Source organism: Pipistrellus kuhlii, unplaced genomic scaffold (genome assembly GCF_014108245.1).
Source record: "Pipistrellus kuhlii isolate mPipKuh1 unplaced genomic scaffold, mPipKuh1.p scaffold_m20_p_6, whole genome shotgun sequence".
In the NCBI taxonomy this organism is placed as follows: domain Eukaryota; kingdom Metazoa; phylum Chordata; class Mammalia; order Chiroptera; family Vespertilionidae; genus Pipistrellus; species Pipistrellus kuhlii.
Window position 1 is genome coordinate 22,252,688 of NW_023425562.1, and position 25,193 is coordinate 22,277,880.

General features: G+C 52.0%; 2 protein-coding genes across 4 annotated transcripts in view; one reads left to right on the top strand and one right to left on the bottom strand.

Annotated features, from left to right (window-relative positions):
* SLC12A5 (solute carrier family 12 member 5) overlaps positions 1–22,383 on the top strand; it is a 36,325-nt gene extending 13,942 nt beyond the window's left edge. Inside the window, exons 2-27 of one of the 2 annotated variants that reach the window (XM_045574756.1) lie at positions 207–301; positions 667–798; positions 1,138–1,284; positions 2,107–2,161; positions 2,623–2,753; positions 5,130–5,371; positions 6,131–6,342; positions 7,895–8,065; positions 8,363–8,461; positions 8,603–8,660; positions 10,667–10,841; positions 11,456–11,574; positions 11,940–12,038; positions 12,960–13,079; positions 13,397–13,501; positions 14,784–14,952; positions 16,314–16,509; positions 17,599–17,768; positions 18,130–18,261; positions 19,424–19,531; positions 20,838–20,960; positions 21,052–21,251; positions 21,562–21,576; positions 21,817–21,950; positions 22,138–22,242; positions 22,292–22,383. In XM_045574756.1, coding sequence (XP_045430712.1) covers positions 207–301; positions 667–798; positions 1,138–1,284; positions 2,107–2,161; positions 2,623–2,753; positions 5,130–5,371; positions 6,131–6,342; positions 7,895–8,065; positions 8,363–8,461; positions 8,603–8,660; positions 10,667–10,841; positions 11,456–11,574; positions 11,940–12,038; positions 12,960–13,079; positions 13,397–13,501; positions 14,784–14,952; positions 16,314–16,509; positions 17,599–17,768; positions 18,130–18,261; positions 19,424–19,531; positions 20,838–20,960; positions 21,052–21,251; positions 21,562–21,576; positions 21,817–21,950; positions 22,138–22,229 — 3,299 coding nt within the window. In that variant the 3' untranslated portion in view covers positions 22,230–22,242; positions 22,292–22,383. The remainder of the gene's footprint in view (positions 1–206; positions 302–666; positions 799–1,137; positions 1,285–2,106; positions 2,162–2,622; positions 2,754–5,129; positions 5,372–6,130; positions 6,343–7,894; positions 8,066–8,362; positions 8,462–8,602; positions 8,661–10,666; positions 10,842–11,455; positions 11,575–11,939; positions 12,039–12,959; positions 13,080–13,396; positions 13,502–14,783; positions 14,953–16,313; positions 16,510–17,598; positions 17,769–18,129; positions 18,262–19,423; positions 19,532–20,837; positions 20,961–21,051; positions 21,252–21,561; positions 21,577–21,816; positions 21,951–22,137; positions 22,243–22,291) is intronic. The other variant, XM_036418533.2, reaches the window with a different exon arrangement.
* On the bottom strand, positions 22,357–24,854 carry LOC123651565 (collagen alpha-1(I) chain-like). 2 transcript variants are annotated; one of them, XM_045574758.1, is made up of 2 exons: positions 22,897–24,854; positions 22,357–22,863 (listed from the first exon to the last, which is right to left on the bottom strand). In XM_045574758.1, the coding sequence occupies exons 1-2, from the start codon at positions 23,461–23,463 to the stop codon at positions 22,357–22,359; spliced, it is 1,074 nt and encodes a 357-aa protein (XP_045430714.1). In that variant the 5' UTR covers positions 23,464–24,854. The 2 variants fall into 2 exon arrangements, with proteins under 2 accessions (XP_045430714.1, XP_045430715.1); XM_045574759.1 differs by having other exon boundaries at positions 22,357–22,857; positions 22,891–24,854.
* Positions 24,855–25,193: the final 339 nt, after the last annotated feature.

A 25,193-nucleotide genomic window follows, 5' to 3' on the forward strand; every position in this document is an offset into this window, starting at 1 on the left:
CTCTCTCTCTCCTTCTCTGAAATAAATAAAAAATATATATTTTTCAAATAAATGAATTAAAATCTTCAAGGGAGGCAGTATTAGCTCCATGTTTCCCATGTGTATGTGGAGGGTTAGAGAGTTAAAGTGGCCATACAGCTGCATTGGCCCGGGTAGATGGATGACAACCAGTTGGTGCCAGACCACTGATTCCCCTGCCTTCTCAGGTGATGGCAACCCCAAGGAGAGCAGTCCCTTCATCAACAGCACCGACACCGAGAAGGGGAAGGAGTACGATGGCAAGAACATGGCTCTGTTTGAGGTGGGTTGCCAGAAGTGTTGGGCCTCCATCCACAGTTCATCTCCACATTTATCAGATCCTCCCTCCCTCCCTCCTCTCCATCTCGCTGTCAGGTCCGTCTTCTTTGTTGAGCCTCCCTCAGCTCTTTTTCCTTCCCTTTACCCCTCTTCTACCATCCTCTTTCCCTGTTCTCCTTGCCTCCTCCTCCTCCTCCTCCTCCTCCTCCTCCTCCTCTTCCTCCTCCTCCTCTTCCTCCTTTTTTATCTTAACTCATCCTCAAAGGTTTGTCTTCCTAGTCCCCATATCTCTCTGCCTCCTCCCATCTAGCTCATACTCCTCCACTTCCTGAGGCTCTAGCATCCTAATACCGCCACCTCCCTCCACAGGAGGAGATGGACACCAGCCCCATGGTGTCCTCCCTGCTTAGTGGCCTGGCCAACTACACCAACCTACCCCAAGGAAGTAGGGAGCATGAAGAAGCAGAAAACAATGAGGGTGGAAAAAAGAAGCCGGTACAGGTGAGGGCCTTGGGAAGAACAAAGAGGGAGGAAGGCCGGATGGAAGGGAGAAAAGATTGGGGAAGGAAAACAGGTTCAGACGAAGGGATAAGATTTGGGGATAGAGGTAAGGGAGTTGAGGGATAGCCATAGAAGGGAGGAGGGTCGGGTTGGTTTGAAGGAGGGGTGATGTAGGCATGAAGGCTGGGAAATGGGAAGAGGAATCAGGGGGAAGAGGGATGAAGGGGTGGAGATGGAGAGAATAAGAAAGGGGGGATGAAGGGAAAAGGGAGGAGGAGTGGGCTTGTGGGTTTGGTAGTGATTAGGGGCTACAGAAACTGATACTGGCTTCCCTGGCAGGCCCCACGTATGGGCACCTTCATGGGCGTGTACCTGCCGTGCCTGCAGAATATCTTTGGTGTCATCCTCTTCCTGCGGCTCACTTGGGTGGTGGGCATTGCAGGCATCATGGAGTCCTTCTGTATGGTCCTTATCTGCTGCTCCTGTGTGAGTGACACCCTCCCCTCTCCCACGCCCTGGCAGCTGGGCTGAGCAGAGCTCTGGGGTGGGGTAGGGAGGGGGGAAGCATGAGACCTGAGCTTTTTATAGGAACCACTGCATATGATCTTTGAGAGTAAATTAGGTCTGACTGGTCCTTCCTGCCTCTCACAGGCTGGTCCCTGATGGCTCTTAACCAGGTTTCACTTGGATGTGTCTTGTGTGTGTATGTGTGTAATTATACAAGTAATGCCAACTCATTGATGAAAAAGATAGATGTACAGAAAGAAATAAAATTCACCTATAATCACACACTAGTTAATATTTTGGTAGGTCCAGACTCACAAAGAAATGGGAATGTGTGTCACAGTTTTGTAACATAATTCTTCCTGCTTTCTCTAAAATATCAACTATTCACTAGACACCTACTTCTAAGCACATTTCTGTTTCTTTACGTGTGACCTTTGAACCACCTTTGCGTGTGAGGTAATCAGTGCTAAAGCCTGGACCCTATTTTGTAGATGAAGAAACTGAGGCTTAGAGAGTGAAGTGACTTGTCTTGGGCCAGACAGCTGGTCAGAGGCCAGGCTGGGGTTTCCAGAGCTCTCTGCTGCTGTAGCTTGTGGTTGGTAGGCCCATTGAGTGGTGAATAAGAGCTTTTCCTGACAAGAAGGACTTGGCAGGAGTGGAAGTTGGAGTGGGACCAGGAAGAAGCTCAGTGGAAGAGGACTTGTGGGTTTGGCAATGTTTATGGGGCATAAGGTTTGGCCCCCACCCAGGCCACTGCGTCCCCCATTCCAGCCGCCACTCTGATGATCTCTCTCCTCACAGACGATGCTCACAGCCATCTCCATGAGTGCAATTGCAACCAATGGCGTTGTGCCTGGTATGTAATTGGGGTTTCTTACAAGGGATGGAAGAGAGGGGGGCCTGGATAGTTGGAAGGAAGGATAGTGCCCTGGAATTTGGGGGCTATCAGGACCTAAGACAGGCCATATTGTAGAAATGGGACTAGGCTATGCTGTTTGGGGGGTAACCTGGGACAATTTTATTAAGGGGAGGCAATTTATGGTGTTGGACAGGGCAATGCAAGCTCTCCCTTTGCCTGAGACTCTCTTCTCCATCATCCTATTTCTGAGCCACGACCTCCTTAGAGGGGAAATTAGTGCTGCAAAATCTATGCAGAGTGGCTAGCTTGATTTCCCACCAGTCCTAGGACTCCAGCCTGTAAGGCGCATGAGGCTCAGAGCAATCACCTTCCCACCTCTGTTCCTAAGTCCTCCTCACCCCCAATGATAGCCCAGGGCTTTTGAACCTCTCACTGATACTGTTTTTTTTTTCCTGCAGCTGGCGGCTCCTACTACATGATTTCCAGGTCTCTGGGCCCAGAGTTTGGGGGCGCCGTGGGCCTCTGCTTCTACCTGGGCACTACCTTTGCTGGGGCCATGTACATCTTGGGCACCATCGAAATCCTGCTGGTGAGAGGGACCGAGGAGGAGGTGTGGGGCCCCAGGCTTTCGGTTAACCAATGCTCCCTGGGCGCCTCCTATAGGCCACTCAGTGAGGCCAAGGGGAATCAGATGTGCTTCTGTTGTTAAAGAGTTCACGGTCTAGTTGGGGAGACAAGATGCAATAATTATGTAACATGAACAGCTGCCGTTTATCAGGCACCCACTGTGCTCTCAGCAGAGTTCCAAGTACTTCACAGTCATTATCTTGAATCCTCATGAAGTTTAAGTATTATTACACCCATTTACAAATGAGAAGCTCGGAGAAATGAAATGACTTGCTCAAGGTCACTCAGCTACCAAGTGGCAGAGATGGGTGGGTAAGAGTAAAATCATGGCAGAAATGGTAATAGTCATGTCACACAATAGTTGACTATTTAGTGGCTGCCGACCGCGTGCCAGGGGCTGTGCTAAGTCCCCTGCAAATGTTCATTATCGAGGGCTGATGGCCAGTCAATTGCAAAAGGGAAGAAGGCTAAGAGGGAGCCTAGTAAAGACATCTATCAGGGGGAGACATGAGATGTCAGATTGCTGGGCAGTGTTAAAGGAGACGGCTGCTGACTTTGGTCTCCATTCTTCCTGCCCCTCCTGGAGGAGTTGGGAACTGAAGAGGGTTCCTTGGTAGATTAAAAGTCAGGCTGACGTTTCCCAAGCTCCTACTTTATCCAGGCCTCGTGGCCTGCCATGTATCATTTTATTTTATCCCTGACTCTCCTGTGCGTTAGAAGATGTCCCCATTTTACAGATGCAGAAAGCAAGGCTCAGAGAATTAAAAAAAAAATTTTTTTTAATGTATTTCATTGATTTCTTACAGAGAGGAAGGGAGAGAGATAGAGAGTTAGAAACATTGATGAGAGAGAGTCATCGATCAGCTGCCTCTTGCACACCACCTACTGGGGATATGCCTGCACACCCCCTACTGGGGATATGCCCTTGACCGGAATCGAACCCGGGACCTTTCGGTCCCCAAGCCAATGCTCTATCCATTGAGCCAAACCGGTTTCGGCAAGGCTCAGAGAATTTAAGGAAGGGGTATGAACGTGTGGAAGGTGTGAACCTGTGTCTTTCTGACCCTCGTGCCAGGGATAGTTCACTCTACTGCACTGTCTTGGAGAACTAGGGCTAGAAGCAGTCACAGCTTCTGGTTTGGGGGCAGAATGGAGAATGAAAGACCCGAGGAGCCACATTATGAGAGAATGATGACTTTTACAAAATTTGCCCCTTGCATAAATTTGGAAAAATATAAAAGAATGTTAAAAAGGAAATAACAATTGCCCAAAGAAAGTCATTAACATTTGGGTGTATTTTTTTCTAGTTTTTTTTTCTATGTCATATTGTATTCTGTCTTTGTATAACTGTACAGATTTTCCTAAATAACTCAAAACTCTCTTTGTAAATATAATTTGAAAATGAAAAAACACTTTTGCAGGAATATAAACATTAATATTTAATAGAGAAATTATAGAAAATACAGATGTGCAAAAAAATAAAGATTCCCCACATTTTCACAATTCAGGGGAAACTACTATTAACATTTTGCTGTATTTACACACACACACACACACACACACACATTATTATGCATATATTTATGTGTTTAGATATGCGTACATACATGTATTTACAAAAGTGAGATCATAAACACATTTTCTAAAACTTGATTGTTTTTACCTAATATAACATGAATAGCTTTTTGAGTCAGTTATGTAAATCCATTTATCCTTTTGAATAGCTCCATAGTATATATAGGAATATCATAATTTATTCACCCAATCTCCTAATGATGACTATCTAATTTGTTTCTGCCTTTCTACTAGAAATAATAAAAACAATATATAACCATTAAGACTTATACTTGATCACAAAATAATAGAAATTAAAATTACTGCCAATATTTTCACTATATCATTTAAAAATATATATTTTAATTGATTTCAGAGAGGTAGGGAGAGGGAGAGAGAGACAGAAATATAAATGATGAGAGAGAATCATTGATTGCTGCCTCCTGCATGCCCCCTATTGGGAATGAAGCTCGAAACCTGAGCATGTGCCCTGACAGGGAATTGAACCATCATTTCCTGGTACATAGGTCAACTACTGAGCCACACCACCTGGGCTGCAATATCATTTTTAATGACTAGGTAATTAATCCTTGCAGGCTAGCCTATGATTTTCTTAACCATTCCCTTATCAGTGGATGTCATTCTAGTCTTGCACTACTGTAAATTTGCGTGACTGGAATCTTTTCTCCAAATCCCTGACTGCACATCAGGCTATTTTCTTGGGGTGATTCTCAGTTGGTTCTTACTGGGTTAGTTGCCTGACCTCCTTGCCCCTTTCTCACAGGCTTACCTCTTCCCAGCTATGGCCATTTTTAAGGCAGAAGATGCCAGCGGGGAGGCCTCAGCCATGTTGAACAATATGCGTGTATATGGCACCTGTGTACTCACCTGTATGGCCACTGTGGTATTTGTGGGTGTCAAGTATGTCAACAAGTTTGCCTTAGTCTTCCTGGGTTGTGTCATCCTCTCCATCCTGGCCATCTATGCTGGGGTCATCAAATCTGCCTTTGACCCGCCCTACTTCCCGTAAGTGCTGCTACTCTGAGCCTAAGGCATTGTCCTCCTCCTCCATGGCCCAGTTTCATGGTCTGCACACCACCCTATGCCAACCCCTTGTTCCCATCTCTCAGAATCAGAGTGGTTGTGAATTTAGAGCAATTTTCCTTAAGAGGGAAAATACCTCCTAGTTTTGGGGAAGTCTGTTCAGGGTGGGATAATATTCCTGAAGTTGGGCATCTTTTCCCTTATGAGAGTCAAATGCTTGCTGTGGGGAATGAACTGACAAAGAACCAAGTGGAGTGATTTCTGGAGGGATAAACACCGTGCCGGGGAAACATTTCATGGGTGGGACAAGCTTCTGGAATGGGGCCACCACTTAGTGTTAAACACCTTTCCCATCATGGGAAGGCACACAGAGGGAAGGTCTAGGAGCTCAGATCTCTGTTGGTCCTGCCTCTTTACTAGGACGGGTTTCCCAACATCCCACTGCCCAGAAGGGTGGCACACAGAGACTACTGTCCATGGTGCTGAAACACAGCGTGGCACTAAGGTGGTTTGTTGCCCTGGCTGCTATTAGAATCACTTATGGGCTGGGGCTGGAGGGGTGATGGGGGTGAAGTCTTTGGGAAAAAAAAAAGGCGATTCTGGGCTTCATCCCAATAAAATTAGAGTCTCTGGATATTAAGCCCAGGATCTATGTTTTTTAGAGTTCCACTGGCAATTCAACTGTGAAGCCAGAGCAAGGTTATGTCCCTCCCCACCTTCCTCCCTTGTTTCTCTCCCTAGGATCTGCCTCCTGGGGAACCGCACACTCTCTCACCATGGCTTTGATGTCTGTGCCAAGCTGGCTTGGGAAGGAAATGAGACAGTGACCACACAGCTCTGGGGCCTTTTCTGTTCCTCTCGCTTTCTCAATGCCACCTGTGATGAGTACTTCGCCCAAAACAACGTCACGGAGATCCAGGGCATTCCTGGCGCTGCTAGTGGCCTCATCAAAGGTCTGGGGGATGGAAGAGGGCTGGTGTCCAGGGAATGCTACAGGGATTGTGGGTTAAAATGTTAGGATTAAGAGACTCTACTTGGGATTCAGTTAAATTCAATCAGTTTTAATTGATCTCCTACTCTGGTCATGTTCTGTTCTTGGCACCATGAAGGGGTAGAGATGAAAAGAAGCCTTTGAGTAGCCCATCACTTAATAGAAAAGAGAGCCATCAATTTAACAAGCACCTACCAAGAGCCTCGCACTGTGCTAAGCACCAGGAATGCAACATAAATAAGTCACAGGCCTTGGCCTCAAGGAGCCTAAAAGCAAACACAGGTGAATTAGCAAATATGCATAGATGCACATTCAATGAACAGAGATCTCCCAGGAGAGGGAGTGGTTGTACGTAGAAAGTGGTAAGATAAGGCTTTCTGGACTCATCTGAGAAAGCTTTTGAAGGACAAATAAGAGATTTTCAGTGATATTAGGGGAATAAAGACATCACAGGCAGAAGAACAGCTTGCCTAAAAGCATGCAGACACAGAAGAGCATATTGTGTCCTTCCAACCACAAGTAATTTGGAATGATTGGGACATAAAGTGAAAAAGGAGGGGCAAGGCATGATGTCGGAGAAGCCAGCATGAGACAGACTGTGGGGGGTCTCGGTAGCTATGTTGAAGAGTTTGGACTGTGTCCTGAGGGCGATGAAGGGCCACCAAGTGGTTTGGAGTAAGTGAGGGACATGGCCACCTTGTCATTTCTGAAAGTTCACTCTGGCTGCTAATGTGGATGGGCTAAAATGGGGAGATAACAGAGGCAGGGAATCCAAGAGGAGGCTGCACTGAGTCCAGGTGAGAGACGAAGGTTTTCTGACCTAGAATGATGGAGGGATGTCTGGAATGGAGTAATGGTTCTCCACCAAGGCTGTTCTGTGCACCAAGGAGATGTGTGGCAATGTCTAGTCACGCCTGGAGGCTTATCATAGGCACCTAGTGTGTAGAGCCTAGGATGTTGCTAAACATCATACAGTGCTACAGGACTGCCTCCCATAACCAAGAATTAACTGTCCCACATGTCAATAGTGCCAAAGTGGAGGAATCCTGGAAAGGAGAGAAGGAATATATTTGAGAAATATTTAGGAGGGGTTGGTGATGTGTTTGAAATGGAGAAGGGGAGAGGGAGAAGTTGAGGCAATGCCAAGGTGTCTGAATGGATGCTAGTGCCACTTACCCAGCTAAGGGATCCAGGAAAAGAGCTGGTTTGGGATGTGAGAGTGTGTGTGTGTGTGTGTGTGTGTGTGTGTGTGTGTGTGATCAGTTTGGGAAATTGAATCAGTCTGAGATAGGCGTGTCTTTTTGCCCCAGTAGACAGTGCTATTGGAGAGCAAGGACCAAATCTGACTCGGGTGCAAAGCCCCTGCATGTGGCCTCGTCCCAATCAGAAGCTTAGGAAATGTTAGTAGAAATAAAACAGAGCCAAGGGGAATGAGAGTTTTGCCCACCCCACCTCCTGGCCCCGAGCTGTGACACTGACTTTGGGTCTTTCCTGAGCATCCTGTCTCCCCCCAGAGAACCTCTGGAGCTCCTACCTGACCAAGGGGGTGATTGTGGAGAAGCGTGGGATGCCTTCCGTGGGCCTGGCTGAAGGTGCCCTTATCAACATGGACCATCCCTATGTCTTCAGTGATATGACCTCCTACTTCACTCTGCTGGTTGGAATCTACTTCCCCTCTGTCACAGGTGAAGGGGAGCTCGGACAGGGAGGACTGTGCCTGGGAATGAGTGTGTAGGGGATGGCCAATGATAATGTGGGGGAATTTCTTAGTCTAAAACCCCCATCACACTGGCAGAAGTCACAATTCAGTTCCCAATGGACAGATGTGGGAATTAAGGCCATGGAAAGCCGAGTATACTGCCCAAGTCCTCGCGCAAATCCATGTGCCAAGCCCAGATTCCAGGCTTCCTGACTCCAAGGCTGAGTTTCTTCCCAGTTTGCCTGGTCTCCTATGGCTCCTGTCCTAGCTGCTCTCTTCACAGGGATCATGGCTGGGTCTAATCGCTCCGGGGACCTGCGGGACGCCCAGAAGTCAATTCCTACAGGCACCATCCTGGCCATTGCCACCACCTCCGCTGTGTGTATCCTGTGCTGCTGGGCTGGGGCCACGGTGGGCAGGGAGGGCGGGAGAGGGGGCAGTTGCTATTTCATCCGCTGGCTCAGGAGTGGTGGTGATGAAGGGGGGCGCCACGCTGGGAATTCTCCTTCATTCTCTGCTGCAGACATCAGTTCCGTTGTTCTGTTTGGAGCCTGCATTGAGGGGGTCGTCCTGCGGGACAAGTAAGTAAGGGAATCAGGGCTCATCCTGTTCTGGGGGGTGGGTACAGGGGCCAAGTTCTGGGAAACAGACCTGTGCAAGGGGCCGTGTGTGTGTGTGTGTGTGTGTGTGTGTGTGTGTGTGTGTGTGTTGGGGGTGGGGATGGGGGTCAAGGACAATTGCTTGCCAACTTACACAGTATTTTATCTTTCTTATGTCACTCCAGCTCAAGAAGCTTGAATGGTGCCTCATTTCCTTTAGGATAATGACAATTTCCTTTTCTTTTTCTTTAAAATATATTAATGCATTTAGTGTTTCCTGGATGTCTATGTGTTGGTCACTGTCCAGGGTTCCGGGGGTAACAAAGATAAATAACCCAGGATTTTCATGCTGAAGGAGCTCTTTGGAGATGGTAGCTGTACTTTTAACAGACTTGGGTTGCAGAGCAGTAGGCGTGGTGAGAAAGTAAAGCACACGGCTCCGGAGGCTGCGATCCAGTCCTCAGAGGGCGGGAGGAGGAGGCGATTCTAGAAATGCCTTACTCACATTTTCTCATTTATTCTTCCCACTTTAAATGCGGAGCAGAGATTACTTAGATGGCTGGGGGCTGGGGGCAGGTGGCATTCCAGGCAGGGAGATCAGCATGAATAAAGATGGAGGAGAGAAAGAGCCACACGTGTGCATGCGTGTGTGCGTGCGCATACCTGTGTTTGCACACTTGGGTACCTGTAGGTGTGAGCTGTTAGAGCTTCAGGTGCATACCCTTCTGAAGGGCATATGCATACATACCAGGAGGGCAAGTGGCAGTCCTATCCCAGAAGCCAGTTTCTTCATTCCCTTCCTGGCTTCAGTAAGGTGGGGAATGGGGGACATAAGGCTGGAGACCTAGGATGGACCCAGTCCTGAAGGCCTGGTTTTGGATACCAGTAAACTGGAGCTTTGTTTCACAAAAAATGGAGGAAACTCCAGAGGGTTTTAAGTAGAGGAGTGACCTGGCCAAATAGACAATTTGCACTATTAATCCCTTTGGCTTTTAGGGCAACTTAACCTCCACTTATCTCATCTCATTTAATTGGACACCTTCCACAGACTGCAAGGGCCATCAGTCTAACCCAGTGGTTCTCAACCTTTCTGATGCTGAGCCCCTTTAATATAGTTCCTCACGTTGTGGTGACCCCCAACCATAAAATTATTTTTGTTGCTACTTCATAACTGTAATTTTGCTACTGTTAATGAATCATAATGTAAATATCTGTGTTTTCTGATGGTCTTAGGCTCTACAGCAGTGGTTGAGAACTGCCAGCAGGGTCGATATTTACATTATGATTCATAACAGTGGCAAAATTACAGTTATGAAGTAGCAACGAAATAATTTTATGGTTGGGGGTCACCACAACGTAAGGAGCTGTATTAAAGGGCTGCGGCATTAGAAAGGTTGAGAAACACTGACCATCATCTGATCCTTGAAGTCCTTCAGCAGCGGCCCACCTGAGCATCCCTCTGCTTGCACATTTCAGAGACAGGGCTCTGTACCTACGAAGGCAGCACCTTCCATTTTTATTCACTATCACTGTTAGAAAATGCTTCTCTTTGATTCTCACATCGCAGACCATCACCAGATGATGAGGCTAGACCCCCATTTTTCAGATGGAGAGGTTCTAACAGGCTCAGCGAATTGCCCAGGATAACAGAAAATGTCACAACGGACCTTTACTGGAGTCATCACTACTACCACGTTCCAGGCAGTGTGCTAAGCATTTTACGTGCGTTGTCTCCTCCTATCCTCTCACCTGTTGTGTGAGATGGGTTTATAATGAGCCTTGTCTTACAAGCTGAGGAAAGTGAGGCAAGGAGAGGTAGTGACTTGCCCAAGGTTATGCAGACAGAAAGTGCTTTGTCTCTCCCTTTGCCCTTACTGAGCCCAGCTCTGTGGTGGGCGCAGAGCTGGTTCTGCAGTTGGTGTGGGAGACCTGCCCTGGAAATCCAGGTGGCATCGCTCACCCAGTATCTCCTGTCCCTTTCATTCCAGGTTTGGTGAAGCTGTGAGTGGCAACCTGGTGGTGGGCACGCTGGCCTGGCCCTCCCCCTGGGTTATCGTCATCGGATCCTTCTTCTCCACCTGCGGGGCTGGACTGCAGAGCCTCACGGGGGCCCCACGCCTGCTGCAGGCCATCTCCCGGGATGGCATAGTGCCCTTCCTGCAGGTCAGCGGAGGGCAGGGTGTGGAGAGAACAGTCCCTCCATATACCAGCCAGGCAGACCTGCCCAGGGAGGCTCCACAGCGAGGCAGGGCCACAGCACGCCTTGAACTGCCTTCTGGGGCCCTCCTGCTCTGTGCTGCCACGAAGAAGAATGGTTGTGCTGTATTTGGGATTTGGCCCATGGTCAATGCCATCTTTTTGGACAGAGTTGTCTGCTCCTAGGGGAAAAAATAAATGGCCCTCCTTTGGCCTAGTGATCAGGCAGGGACTCAAGGAGGCAGCCAAAGGGCAAGAAAGGGGCAGCTCTCTCCATGATGCTAAAAAAAAGATTTACGGCGCACATAGTCATGGCCTCCTGTAGTTCTTCTCCCATCTGTTTTTTCCCCTTAAGGGAGCATTTGAACTTCATTGCACTTGGGTACCAATGTCAGTGTGGGTAAGATGCAGCAAAAGCCCGGTATCTCCTTGCGTATTGCTAAAAGATAAGACACACAGCATCCAGTCCCCACCTCCTCATTGATTAGGGGGTTCTGTCTCTCCTGCACTGGTCCCCAAGCCTGGGGGAGACACCAGAAGTCCTTAAAGTCTCAGCTCCATGACGGTTACTCTGTCCTCAGGTCTTCGGCCATGGCAAAGCCAATGGAGAGCCAACATGGGCCTTGCTCCTGACCGCCTGCATCTGCGAGATCGGCATCCTCATTGCGTCCCTCGATGAGGTCGCCCCCATCCTGTCTATGTGCGTGCTGGCCTCTTGCCCTCCCCACAGCTCTGGGGTCTCTCTGCCTGGATCCAGCAGCTGTGACCCTGAGCAGCCCCGCGCGCGCGCCCCCCCCCCCCAGACACTTTCACAACCCCAGAAGGTTCTCACTGTCACAGAAACCCGTCTTTTGTTATGTAGCGATTTACCCCTCCCTCCCCCCTCCCAGCAGCAGGGTGTGTTGAAGGGGGATTTGGCCTTTGAACTCCTTCCTAAGCACCAGAACATGATTCGGACACCTCCCCAACCTCTTTTGCCCTTTCTCCCTCTCTTCCCTTCTGTTTCCCGTTCTGATTCTGCCCCTCCTTGAATCTCTGTCTGTCCCGGGCCTTTCTCCGTTCTAGGTTCTTCCTGATGTGCTACATGTTCGTGAACCTGGCCTGTGCCGTACAGACGCTGCTGAGGACGCCCAACTGGAGGCCACGCTTTCGATATTACCACTGGTGGGTGCCTCGTTCCCCCTACCCACCCCACAGAGAGCCCTCTCATCTCCATCCTGACGTCCACCTCGCCCTAGCCCATCCCCTCCAGGTCTAAGCAGCCCAAACTCCAGCTTCAATAGCCAAACTGCCATGAGAAAGGTCCTAAAGTGGGTTTCCTCATAATCACAAATAATAATACAACACGGTCATAAGTGGTCTCAGCTGTACCCTGTCCTGTGCATAATGCTCACCAGCTTGCCATGTGGATGAGGAAACCTCCGTTTCCTTCCCTGTGGAACGGGGTAACACCTGTTCCCATCGCCTCGGCCCCTTGTGAACAGGACAGTGCTCGGTGCACAGAAGATGCTCCTTATGTGCAGCCTGGGCTTCTTCTGATCATTTTACTTAAGGCCCTTCATCCTCACAATAGGCCCACGGACAGACAGGGCAGGAATGTCATGCTTGTTGTGCTACCAAAAGGAAATGGGCTTAAATGGGAGAAGGGCCCGGCCCAAGGCCTCTCAGCAAGGCTATCGCACATCTGGACGAGAACCCTGGCTGCCTGACTCCTATCTCAGTGCTCCTGCTTTGCCAGTGCCTCTTCCTAAGGGCACACCCTTCCCAACTTCTCCAACTCTTCCCCAGAGAAACCTGTCTCAGAGCCCCTCTGGTGAGGCAGTCTGGCAGAGCCCAAGGCCCTGGGACAGGGAGGGGTGACTCAGGAGTTGGGTGGGGACTGGGCTGGTGTCCTGTCTGTGGCTGCTCATTCATTCAGAAGGTCCCATATCCCATAGCCCTGTGGTGCTCATGGGGAGGATGGTGTGAGTTCCTCTAGACCTGGGCATAGTCTCCAGGTCATGCCCAGGCCCTGCTCCGTGTGAGTCTTGTCGTTTGAGCCTTGGCACCAGAGCTCAGCGGCCAGGTCTCTCTCCCATCGTCTAGGACACTCTCCTTCCTGGGCATGAGCCTGTGCCTGGCCCTCATGTTCATCTGCTCCTGGTATTACGCCCTGGTGGCCATGCTCATTGCGGGGCTCATCTACAAGTATATCGAGTACCGGGGGTAAGTGAGGAGGAGGGGAGAGGGAGGCTGGGAGGGACTGAGGGATGAGAGGGGTGAGGTGGGGTAGGAGTGCTGGTGATGGGATGTTGGGGACTGGGCTGGGGACGAGGCAGGCAGTGGGGGTAGAGTGGAAGAGGGATGGCATGGGGTGGGATGGGGAGGAAGGGGACAAGAGCAGAAGGAGGGGCTGAAGCTTTGAGAAATGCAAGTGTCAGGAGCGACATGCCCGTCCTTTCTGAGCCTGTGGTAGAAGACTCTGCCCTGGGGACTGGCCACTTCAGTGTGGACCGTCCGCCCTGACACTTCCTGGCTTTCAGGGCGGAGAAGGAGTGGGGCGATGGGATCCGAGGCCTGTCTCTCAGCGCTGCTCGCTATGCCCTCTTACGCCTGGAGGAAGGGCCCCCACACACCAAGAACTGGAGGTGAGCGGTGGGAGCACAGGTGTGAAGGCTCAAGGGAGGGAGAGGAAGGGAGCAGGACCTGACCTGCCTCACCCTGCTTTGTTCTGCTGAATGGTGTTCTCCATACAATGGAGTGTCCTCTCCAGCTCCCCCTTGTCTGCAACCTCCCACCTACAGCACCAAGGCTGGGCCGAGTTCCAGACATTTGTTCTCCAAAACCGACTCCCATGCCAGCCTCCTGACCATCTATTCATCCACTCATTCATCTATTCATTTATTCCATTGTTGTTGTTTTTTAATGTGTGAGTGCATGATATGTGCCAGGCATCTTCTGGTCTCTGGGGACACAGTGAGCTCACAGTTCCATGGAGAAGGCACATCCGGAGACAGATGAACATAACATCATGTAGCATTTGCTCTGGAAGAGGAGGAACCTTCCACGCTGAGAGGGATGGGGCACTCAGAAACCTCTAGATTCATAGCAATATCTCCATTTGGTTCATGTGGAAGTCAGGGACCAGAGAGGGTCGCAGAGACCAGGGAAGGCAGAGCTGGAGCCGGCACCTTCACCGCCTGCCACAGCCCACGGTGCTTCCTAACTGCCTGCTGGGCAATTCCATCAGTCTGTCACCCCCTCAGCCTCCCTTTGCCAAGAGCAAAGCCTGGAACCCTGCACTGTGCCCCGACACCATGGACGGGTCCTTGATGGTGTCTACTAACCCAGGCTCCCTCAGACCAGACCTTTGAGTTATTTGTCTGAGTTCTCAAATGCTTAGCAAAGGGTCTAGCCAGAGTAGATGCTTAGAGAATGTTATTAAGCTCATGGGTGGTTGGATGGATGAGACAGCTAAAGGAAATAAATAAATGAACGGATAAATAGATGGGTAAATAAAAAGATGGATATATATATATGACAGTGGTTGGCTGCATAGATAAATTTGTGAATGAAAGGTGGTAGTATGTGTGGATACTTAAGTAGATAATGCATGTATAGGTAAATTAATTTGCATGTAAGTGGATGATGGATGACTGAAGGATAAAATAGATGGGTGGGTGGTTGAATAGATGTATGGATGAGAGAAGTAGATGGAGAGATGGATGGAAGGGTAGGTGGATGGTTAGATGGGTTGATACTCAAGGAAATGGATGGATGGATGGATGGGCATATAGGTGAGGAAATGGATGAGAGTACAGAGGACAAATGGTTAATGAATTCACTGGTGTATGGTGTGTAGTTGTATGGGTGTATCGTGGTGGTGATGGTGGGTGATGGATGGATCATGTGACCTTGTATCCCTGTTAGGCCACAGCTGCTGGTGCTGGTGCGTGTGGACCAAGACCAGAATGTGGTGCACCCGCAGCTGCTCTCCCTGACCTCCCAGCTCAAGGCAGGGAAAGGCCTGACCATTGTGGGCTCTGTCCTTGAGGGCACCTTTTTGGAAAACCATCCACAGGCCCAGCGGGCAGAGGAGGTGAGCGGAGGCCCTGGTGGGGAGGGAGGAAGGACGGGGTACACAGGAAGACAGTCCTTGACTCTTCATACTTTTTTTCCTCCTTTGGGGGCAGTGGGGCCTCAGACTTTGCTGTCCTGTTTCTGAGAAGAGGGATCTAAGGGCTCAGGGAGTGAGTTCCTTAGAATCGAACTCACGGAAACAAAGACCATCTGAGCCGGAAGGGCCCATTTTATGGATAAGGAAACTGAGGCAGATCACTTGTCTAATTAGAACTGCTGGACTGCTACTCCACACTTCTTCCTGCTGAAGTTAAACCTTCCGAGGTGTTTCCACATCCATGAGTTCTTTCTATCCCCTTACGGAGTGGAGACAACAGGATGAGTATCCATGTTTGAAACAGGAAGAAACTGATGTGCACAAGGAAAGCAACTTGCTGAAAGTCACAAAGCTGGCTGGAAGCTTAGTCAGGATTTGAACCCGGGTCCTTGGCTCCATGCTGCCTGCTCTTATCCCCATGCTATTTGCTCTTGTCCCCATCCACTGGTCTATGCCATCATATCATGCCATTCTCCTTATTCCTAAATGAGATAGCTGTCACAGTCCCCATCTGACAGATGAGAAAACCGAGGCTCATGGAGGTTAGGCAGTTTGCCCAAGGTCACACAGCAGGAGGTGGCAAAGGTAGGAATTGAAGCCTGTCTGTTTGACATTAGGGCAGTGGATGGAGTCAGACCCCTGGAGTTGAACCCCTGTGATAGCATCTGTTAGCTGTATGGCCTAAAGCAAGTCTTAATTTCTCTATGCCTCAATCTCCTCTCTGTCAAATGAGAGTGATAAAACTTTCCTCACAGGGCAGATCGAATGTGCATTTAAAATGCGTATCATTATGCTAACGTTAAAACATTGTTAAACACATTGGTGGTGTGGAGGAGCCCAGTTTCACGCTGGTCTGGGGGTGGGGATGGGGGGTGGAGGGTGGGAGGAGGTGGTACCTGAAGAAAGTGGCATTTGACTTGGGCGGGGCAGTGGGCGGAGTCTGGGTGTGGCGGAGAGCTAGCCGTCTTACTCCTGCAGGGCTCACAGCCTGGAAGGAAGTCCGTGGGGGTGGGATGGGGGAGTGGTGAGAGCTACAGCCTTGCCAGGTATGAGCAATGGCTGGTGGGAAGTGTGGGTTCCATCCCGAAGAGTTTTGATTGATCCACAAGGAATGGGGGCCACAGAGCATGGGGAGCCATGCCCAGTGCTGGCACCAGAGCTGACATGCTCAGAGCTGAGCTTCGGAAAGACGGGGACCCTGGAGGAAGGGAGGCTGCAAGGAGCTGGGCAGCCAGGGAGGCCTGAGGCGGGTCCTTATCTGAGGTTCCCTTCCCGCCCCCCAGTCCATCCGGCGTCTGATGGAGGCAGAGAAGGTGAAAGGCTTCTGCCAGGTCGTGATTTCCTCCAACCTGCGTGACGGCGTGTCCCACCTGATTCAGTCTGGGGGCCTCGGCGGCCTGCAGCACAACACCGTGCTGGTGGGCTGGCCCCGCAACTGGCGGCAGAAGGAAGACCATCAGACCTGGAGGAACTTCATCGGTAAGGCAAGCGGGCAGGCGGGCGGTGGTGGGCGGGGTGGAAGGCTGTGGGTTCTCTCTCCTCCTCTGGGGTCGTTTTCCAGGGATGCCTAATGTGGTTCTGCATTCAGGGGACAGTGTCCAAAGCTGGCAGTGTGCTGGGGACTCGGGGGTGAAGGAGACAGTCTTGAACCCCGCAGGGCTCACAGGCCTGGGAGGAAGTCAGGGCGGGGCAGTGGTGAGAGCTATAGTTTTGAAACCACAGAGGCCCGGGCCTAAATCTCACTTCTGGTCCTTTCTAGCTGAGTGATTGTTCACAAGTAACTCTGAGCATCGGAGTCCTTGGTAACTGTGATAGAGTAACGAACATTTAGAGACTGTGTTCTGTGTGCCAGACAAGTTGAGGCTTTCTCTAAGTCTCTGATTCTCCCAGCAGTCCGTGAGGGCCAGGCACTGCCATCTCCATTTGTGGGGTGTGAAGCTGAGGCCCAGAGGGGGTACGGAGTTTGCTCCAGGTCACACGGCTGGTAAACCAAGAGACTGCACTCCCTTTAAAAAAATATATATTTTATTGATTTTTTACCGAGAGGAAGGGAGGGGGAGAGAGAGTCAGAAACATCGATGGGAGAGAAACATTGATCAGCTGCCTCCTGCACACCCCCTACTGGGGATATGCCCCCAACCAAGGTACATGCCCTTGACTGTAATTGAACCTGTGACCTTTCAGTCCACAGGCCAACGCTCTGCCCACTGAGCCAAGCCAGGGCGAGACTACACTCTTAATTCGAGGCTATTGTGTCTTCTTTATCGGTAGATCCTAGTCACAAGGTGGTTGGGAGGGTTAAGTGAGGCCGTGCATGGTAGAGGTTTTAATGACCAGAAAGGCAGCTGGGGAAACAGCCCCTGAGAGGTGGAGGGGCTTTCCCAAGTTCAAACAGTAAATAAGCGATGAGGCCCAGGTCATTGCCGGTTCTCTGACAGCCCAGCCCAAGGCCAAGGCAGAGCAGGTGAGATGGGGTGCTGGGTGCTGCAAGCTTCTATGGCTGCTGCTGATGCAGGAAGGGACCAGGGTCACTGTTCCCCATCCGGCCCTCTCCTTGGCCTCCCCCAGAGCTGGTCCGGGAAACCACGGCTGGCCACCTGGCTCTGTTGGTTACCAAGAACGTCTCCATGTTTCCCGGGAACCCTGAGCGCTTCTCGGAGGGCAGCATCGATGTCTGGTGGATTGTGCACGACGGTGGCATGCTTATGCTGCTGCCCTTCCTGCTGCGGCACCACAAGGTGAGCGTGTGTGCGTGTACGTGTGCACGTGTACATCCGTGGGCGAGGCTCAGGGGCTCTGGCCAGGGCCAGCCTCCGTGTGAGCTCCTGGGAAGGAATATGATCACCTCCTTCATTCCGAGATGTTAGGAACTGACTGTCTCCCTTGCATCATAAAGGAGAGCATGTTTAACCCGAGAAGTGTTACTTTATGGGGGACCCACACCTGAGCAGGGACTTTGTGTAGGGCGTGGTCGCTGAGCTAGCGGTATGGGTCTGTGTGGATGTGTGGCAAGGTGGGTGGGAAGGGTGAGGACGGGGTCCTCTCTAGGGTCTTCACCACATCTGGGCTGGACCATTCTGGTCCTCTTCTCCCCTCCAGGTCTGGCGGAAGTGCAAGATGCGCATCTTCACTGTGGCCCAGATGGACGACAACAGCATCCAGATGAAGAAGGACCTGACCACCTTTCTGTACCATTTGCGCATCACTGCGGAGGTCGAGGTGGTGGAAATGGTGAGTCCCCAAGAGTCACCCCTAAAGATTTGGAGTCCCACCCTCTGGGCCTTCTTTCCTCTTGGCCCCAGCACCAGTTAGGGCAACTCCAACAACGATCATCTTATGATGCTGAATTCCTTCTCCCATCTACTTCTTTACCTCTCACATCTTCATCCAACAGTTCCTCCCTCCCTCCATCCCTCCCTTCCTCCCTCCCTCCCTCTCTCCCTCCCTCCTTTCCTCTTTCCCTCCCTCTCTTCTTTATAAGAATATCCATGTCAGCCCTAGCTGATTTGGCTCAGTGGGTAGAACATTGGCCTGCAGACTGAGGGGTCTCAGGTTAATTCTGGTCAAGGGCACATACCTTCATTTGCAGGCTCGATCCCCGGGCCCAGTCAGGCAAGTACAGGAGGCAACCAATTGATGTGTCTCTTTAACATTGATGTTTCTCTCCCCGTTCCTTCCACTCTCTCAAAAAAAAAAAAAAAAAAAAAAAAAAAAAAAAAATCAACAAAAAAATATCCTCAGTGAGGATTAACAAAAAAGAAAGAAAGGAATAAAAGCCATGTCTAATAGTGCTCATGATATGTAAGGCACTGTTGTATGTACTTTACATACAACATAGCAACCAATGAAACAGACAAAATCATCAGCATTTCCATTTTATGGATCAGGGAGTCAAGGCAAAGAAAGGTTATATAATTTGCCCAACAATGCTCACTAAGTGTCAGAGCCAGGATTTGAACCCAGGCATGCTGGCTCATCCATTCTGTTTATCTATCTATCCATCTTTCCGTGTACTCATTAATCTACCCAGATATTCATTAATGTATTCATTTACTCACCCATCCATTCATTTCTGTGTGTATCCATTCATCTCTTTGTTCCTTTTTATTTGTTCCCCTTTCTCATTCACCTGGGTAATTAATAAGTCCATTCATTCATTCATTCACCAGTTCACATGCCTGGTCCCGTGCTGACCTGAGGAGGGAATGAGCTGCATTGCTTTCAAAGAGCGTCGTTCTTATCTTCCACAACTGTTGATTAAATTAGGTCATTTGCTAGAGCAGATCCAAGCTGGCAGCAGGAGGGCCTGCCTCCCGTCCCTTGGCCTTGTACCTGAGCTTACAGCTCATGCTTTTTTCTCTCACCACCCCGGCCCCACCCTGCCTGCCCGCAGCACGAGAGTGACATCTCCGCTTACACCTATGAGAAGACTTTAGTGATGGAGCAGCGTTCCCAGATCCTCAAACAGATGCATTTGACCAAGAACGAGCGGGAGCGGGAGGTGAGGCCGCCCGGGCTGGGCTCTCTGAGCCTCAGGCTGCTGCCAGCTCTCGGCCTGCACTGGTCTGGCGTGGCTCAGGGCTGGCATGCTTCGCCCAGAGCATTACTCATCACCCTATACCTCCATCGCCGGGCTCCCCGGCATCAGAGTCACACACCGCAGCTGCCCCTACCACGCCTTCCAGCCAAGTGGCAGAGGGGCCGTAGCATGGGTGACAGACTCTGCTCTCTGTATGCGACGTATGGGAGAATAGTGGGTCCTAAATATAGATGGTGGACAGGCTGCCAGTGCGGGGGATAAGGGATCATGTGACAGCCCCTCCGAGAGCAGGTGACAGATGGGTATTTAGAGTGTGCAGGATGGGTTCACAGGGGTAATGATGGTAAGCCTCTATGGCAGTGATTCTCAACCTTTCTAATACAGATCCTCATGTGGTGGTGACCCCCAACCATAAAATTATTTTTATTGCTACTATAATTTTGCTACTGTGATTAATTATAATGTAAATATCTGTGTTTTCCGGTGGTCTTAGGCGACCCTGCTAGCGGTTCTTAACCTGTGGCTCATGACCTACAGGTTGAGAGCTGCTGCTGTACAGCCTAAAACCATCGGAACGAAAATAATTTTATGATTGGGGGTCACCACAACATGAGGAGCTGTATTAAAGGGTCGCAGCCTTAGAAAGGTTGAGAACCACTGCTCTATGGGGTATGGGTGTAAGATCTCCTGGTGGGGGGTAATGTGGGGCCACTAGTCCACCCCAGGGAGTAGGATCCTTGGGGAAATGTAAGGTGGTGCTCAGGAGCTGGGGACAGGAGAGGTCTCAGAGGTGGGTGACAGGTTGCCTGGGGAATGGGTAGCGGACCCCATAGGCCAGGATGACAGACCATGCTGAAGGGTCTCTCAGGTGTGGATAATGTATTTCTCAGATAGTGGCTGAAGGACCCATTTGAGCTGGGAGGGATGAACCCCCAAGAATGCTAATCAGAGGTGATAGTAAAAATTGTGCATGGGCACTGACCAATCAGAGCCGACACTGACCATAGTGTTATGGTAGGTGGAGCCCTGCAGGCCCAGTGTTAACCCTTCAATTGCCAGATGGCGGGGAGGTCAGGGGCTCTGGAGGGGGAGCTGCAATGGCAGGTCAGTGGGCAATAGCTACTTGGTATGGAAGCAGTACTCTCACACGGCACAGTTCCCCAAAGGGCACACCCTGCCTGAACATCAGCTCCGGTGGTAGCTCTTTGCAGGGCATGGGTGGTGGTAACTCATAGCAGAGCTGGCCACGACCTTTGTTGCTCCCTAGATCCAGAGTATCACCGACGAATCCCGTGGCTCCATCCGCAGAAAGAATCCAGCCAACACTCGGCTCCGCCTCAACGTCCCAGAAGAGACCGCTGGTGACAGTGAGGAGAAGCCCGAAGAGGAGGTATGCAACTGGGGTGGTTTGGCCCCAACCAGCGGGGCAGAACCTTTGGCCTCCAAAGGAGTCCTGTGCTTTCCCTATGGTCCTCCCTCAGGTGCAGCTGATCCATGACCAGAGTGCTCCCAGCTGCCCCAGCAGCTCACCATCCCCGGGGGAGGAGCCTGAGGTGGAGGGAGAGGCAGATCCTGAGAAGGTGCATCTCACCTGGACCAAGGACAAGTCCGCAGCAGAGAAGAACAAGGGCCCCAGCCCTGTCTCCACCGAGGGCATCAAGGACTTCTTCAACATGAAGCCGTACGAGTCTGGGGTGAACCTACAGGGTCTTTGCTCCCCGTGGCAGAGCAAGCACGCAGAGTGGGTCCTGGGCTGGCAGTTGGAAGACCCAGCCCACACCTTGTCTTTGTTTCCCCATCTGAGGACTCGGGGGTCGGGCCTGGTTGCTAAGGGTCAGAACTCCCAGGTGCGGGCAGAGAAAAGGTGAAGGCGGGGGGAGCAGGACCAGGGTGCAGTCAGGGTGGGTGCTGGTGGCTCAAGTCCCTAGCCTCCCCTGCCTTTTCTGACCCCTCTCTTTTCTTCCTCTTTGCTTCTCTTGTGTTTCCTGAAGGGAGTGGGAGAACTTGTAAGTGTGCTTCAGAATTTTTTTTTTTTTATTCTTTTCGCTGGGTTGGCCAGAGTCCCTACTCTCCTCACTTTGTCATGACCCCTCAACTCCTGCCCCTGACCTCTGGGGTCTCTGAGGGTCCGGGTTGCAGGGGTCTGGGGTTGGTGGTTCCTGGTTGCAAGAACTGAGAGGCCCAGCAGTCCCGTGGCCTGGATCCAACTCTCCCCTCCGGAGGCTCAGGGCGCCCTCCTCCCGCAGGAACCAGTCCAACGTGCGGCGCATGCACACGGCCGTGCGGCTGAATGAGGTCATCGTGAAGAAATCCCGAGATGCCAAGCTTGTTTTGCTCAACATGCCTGGGCCTCCCCGCAACCGCAACGGAGATGAAAATTGTATCCTGGACTTAAAATTGGGGGGAAGCGGGAGGTGGGCGCCAGGGAACCTGGGTCCTAGCCCTGGGACGGAAGAAGCCCAGCCGGTCCCGCTCCTGGATCAGCACCCTGGTCAGGGCGGAAGCCCACGGTGTCCAGCTCCAGCCGGAGGCAAGGGGTCGGGTCTTTCTCCTTGACGGGCGCTCAGACATGGAGTTCCTGGAGGTCCTCACCGAGCACCTGGACCGGGTGATGCTGGTCCGCGGCGGCGGCCGCGAAGTCATCACCATCTACTCCTGAGGACCGGGACCTGCCGCCCCCCCCCCCACCCCCCCCCCCCCCCCCCCCCCCCCCCCCCCCCCCCCCCGGGCCGAGCGCGCCCGGCCCGCGGCCCGGACCCCCGCGCGCCCCCCGCCACCGTCACCGTTTACATACAGACCCCGCGCCCTGGCCCTTCCCCCGCCGCCTGAGGTCCGAGGCCCCGTCCGTCCGTCCGTCCGTTCGTCCGCCCGGGCTGCCTCGGAGGGGACCGCCTCCACGTGGAGGGCAGAGCCCGGCAGGCGCGCGGTCTCCTCGGCTGCAGCTGCTGCCCGGTTCCTAAGCCGGGCCTTGGCCGCACTGGAGGAGGAGACGCTGCAATAAAGGTCGGGAGGGGGCGCGGCGAGGAGCTGGGGCTTTGAGGACCCCCAGGGGTCCGCGTGGCCCCTTCTTTCACCCCCTCCCCCCGCCCGGTCCCGGCCGGTCCTGCTCTGCCCTCCGCGGCACAGCGGCGGGCTCCGGCGGGCGGGGGTGGGGTGGCCGCCGCTCCAGCCTCCCGCGGGCCGGCTGAGCCTATACATAGTGTACAGGAGACATCGCGTGTATTTTTAACGTCCCCACATCCCTGTGACTGGAAGCGCAACGGACTTCGCTTGCCCGGCTGCCCGGCGGCGGCGGCGGCGGCGGCGGCGGCAGAGCCTCGGGCGGCTGCATTTTCCTGGAATCCGAGCGTTTGGGAGCAAAAGTGCTTTAGGCCCGGGCGGGAGTCCTGGTCCTGGTCCCTCCACACCCCGGCCCCTCTCGCCTCTCCCTTTCCGCGCGCCCCCGGCTTCCGATCCTTCCCTCCGGCTCTTTTCGGAGAAGATGAGGGAGACGAGCGTCCAGCTTTTCTTGGATTCGCCTCCCAGCGGACCGGAGCTTGCCCTGCGGCTGTAGAGACGCGTGCGGCCCCGTCGCGGCTTTTCTGCAAGCTGGGGCCGGGATTGGGGGCGGGGGTGCTTCTCAGGCAGAGAGGGGGGCCACGCCCCACCCAGGGAGCCCCGGCCCGGTGCCTTCGCTGGGAGCAGGCACCTCTCCTCAGTCGGCTGCTCCCCCAATCCCGTGGCTCCTCGCCAAAGACACACCTGGGAGCTGGAGGGCGGTCCCCGCCCGGAGTTTTCTTTCTGGGACTGGTGAGGGAGGAGGGGAGCGATTTCGGTGCAGGTGCGTACCCACGGGGTGGTCCCAGCGCTGCCCCTGAAGTGCCCCTGAAGTCTGCCCTCCTCCCCCATCCCATTAGGCAGCTCCAGCCCCGGGGACCCAGCCACCTTTCTGAGCGCCCCAGGGCGGGCCCTCGCTGTTTAGCAGCGGCCTCTAGCTGGATGGGGCCTGCGGTCCGGTGTGCTTTGTTCTGAGCGCCTCTCTACCCCCCTCCCACTAGGACCCAAGGCCTTTGGCTACTCCAGCTGCAGTCTTCGACACTTCTGCTCTGTAGAGAAGGTGCACTGGCCAGGCTCTTCTCCCAGGGCACATTACTAAGGGGGACAGGCACTGCATGCTCCTTCCGGTGCCCTCTGGGACTGACTGGGTCCAGTACCTCCAGCGCCAGGGCCCTGACCTTCACACCTTGTTAGACATCCGGCCCAGCTCCCAGAGCTGGGGCTACTGGCACTCCTGACCTCACCACCTCCTTTCCTTTGAGCTGTAGGCAAAGAACTGGAGCTGGTGCCAGCTTGACTGGGCCAGCTGTGGCTAGAGGTAGGTCTGGGTGTCTGACAGGCCAAGGCCCATCTGACACTTGCTGAGGGGGGTGGATAGACTCTTCCAGGCAGTAATCAGAAAGTCGGATATTAGACACCAGCTCCCCTGACCCCTTCCTCCAAAAGACCTCTGAGAATCACAACTTGGTCTAGCCTCCTGAGCCTGAGCACTCAGGCTGAAGTGGTGGGATGGGAAGAAGGGGGAGGGGTTGTATCAACACCAATTAGGGAACCAAAGTTGCATTATCTGGGCCCAGACTGTCAGGTTGGCAAGAGCAGTTTCCATGGTTGAAAACAAACATCCTACAACAAAAACCCAAGTTTTCTGTGCTACATGTGCAATATTTGTTATGAATGTTATGTCATTCATCAAATTATCTTTATAATCATTGTAGCTAGATGTTTCATGTCCAAGTGACTTTTACTCTTGAGTGCAATATTTCAATAGCCTTGTAGTGATAACTAGTATTGCTTTTGTTTTGGACGATCTACGTGCAGGGCAATGCAATGAAGTTGAAAACCCTTGTAAATAGGAGAGATTGCAAACCAAATCAAGAGTATTTATTACTATTATTAGGCCTGCCTTTAATTTTCAGTGTTTCAGTATTCCGCATTCTGCCTCAGTACCGACCTTGTGTTTTTTTTTGTGCCAATATGAAAAGGAGAGGGTTGGTCTTTCCTTTACTGTTGAATGCTCCCATTTAATGCTTTATAGCTTTTACTGTATTTTTTAGACTCCTGTCTGCACAAAATGCAATAAAAATAATTTTATTATACCCTTCACAGCCTGAGGTGTGCTGTTTGGACATGCGAAGGGGAAGAATTAGTAGCAGGGAAGAGGATTCCTCAGCGTGGCTCTCCAGGAGAACCCAACTCCTTTCAGAAACACTGACCTTCCCTGAGGAGGGATGGACTGAGCCCCCAGGCGTGTCTGCCTCCTTAGTGTACTGACAGTTTTGAGGCCGCCCTAAAGGGACGAAGGAACTGGCAGCAGGGGCTAATCACCCTTCGAGGTGGTGAGTGGGGATGCGTCAGGTTCAGTGCTGTCTGCATTTTGGCCCCTAACCCACTGGAGGCCTTGTGCCAGTCACTTCACACCGTTTCCGATGGGGCCGGCTATTATTAAATGCTCTTGAAGGCTCTTACAGATTCTGTAACTATGGTTCCCCCAACTCCCTGCATAATGGGCAGAACAGAGGGTGGCAACTGAGATGAAATCAAAACAGGAGAGTAACCAACTTCACTGGCCAGGGCCCTGCTTTCCTTT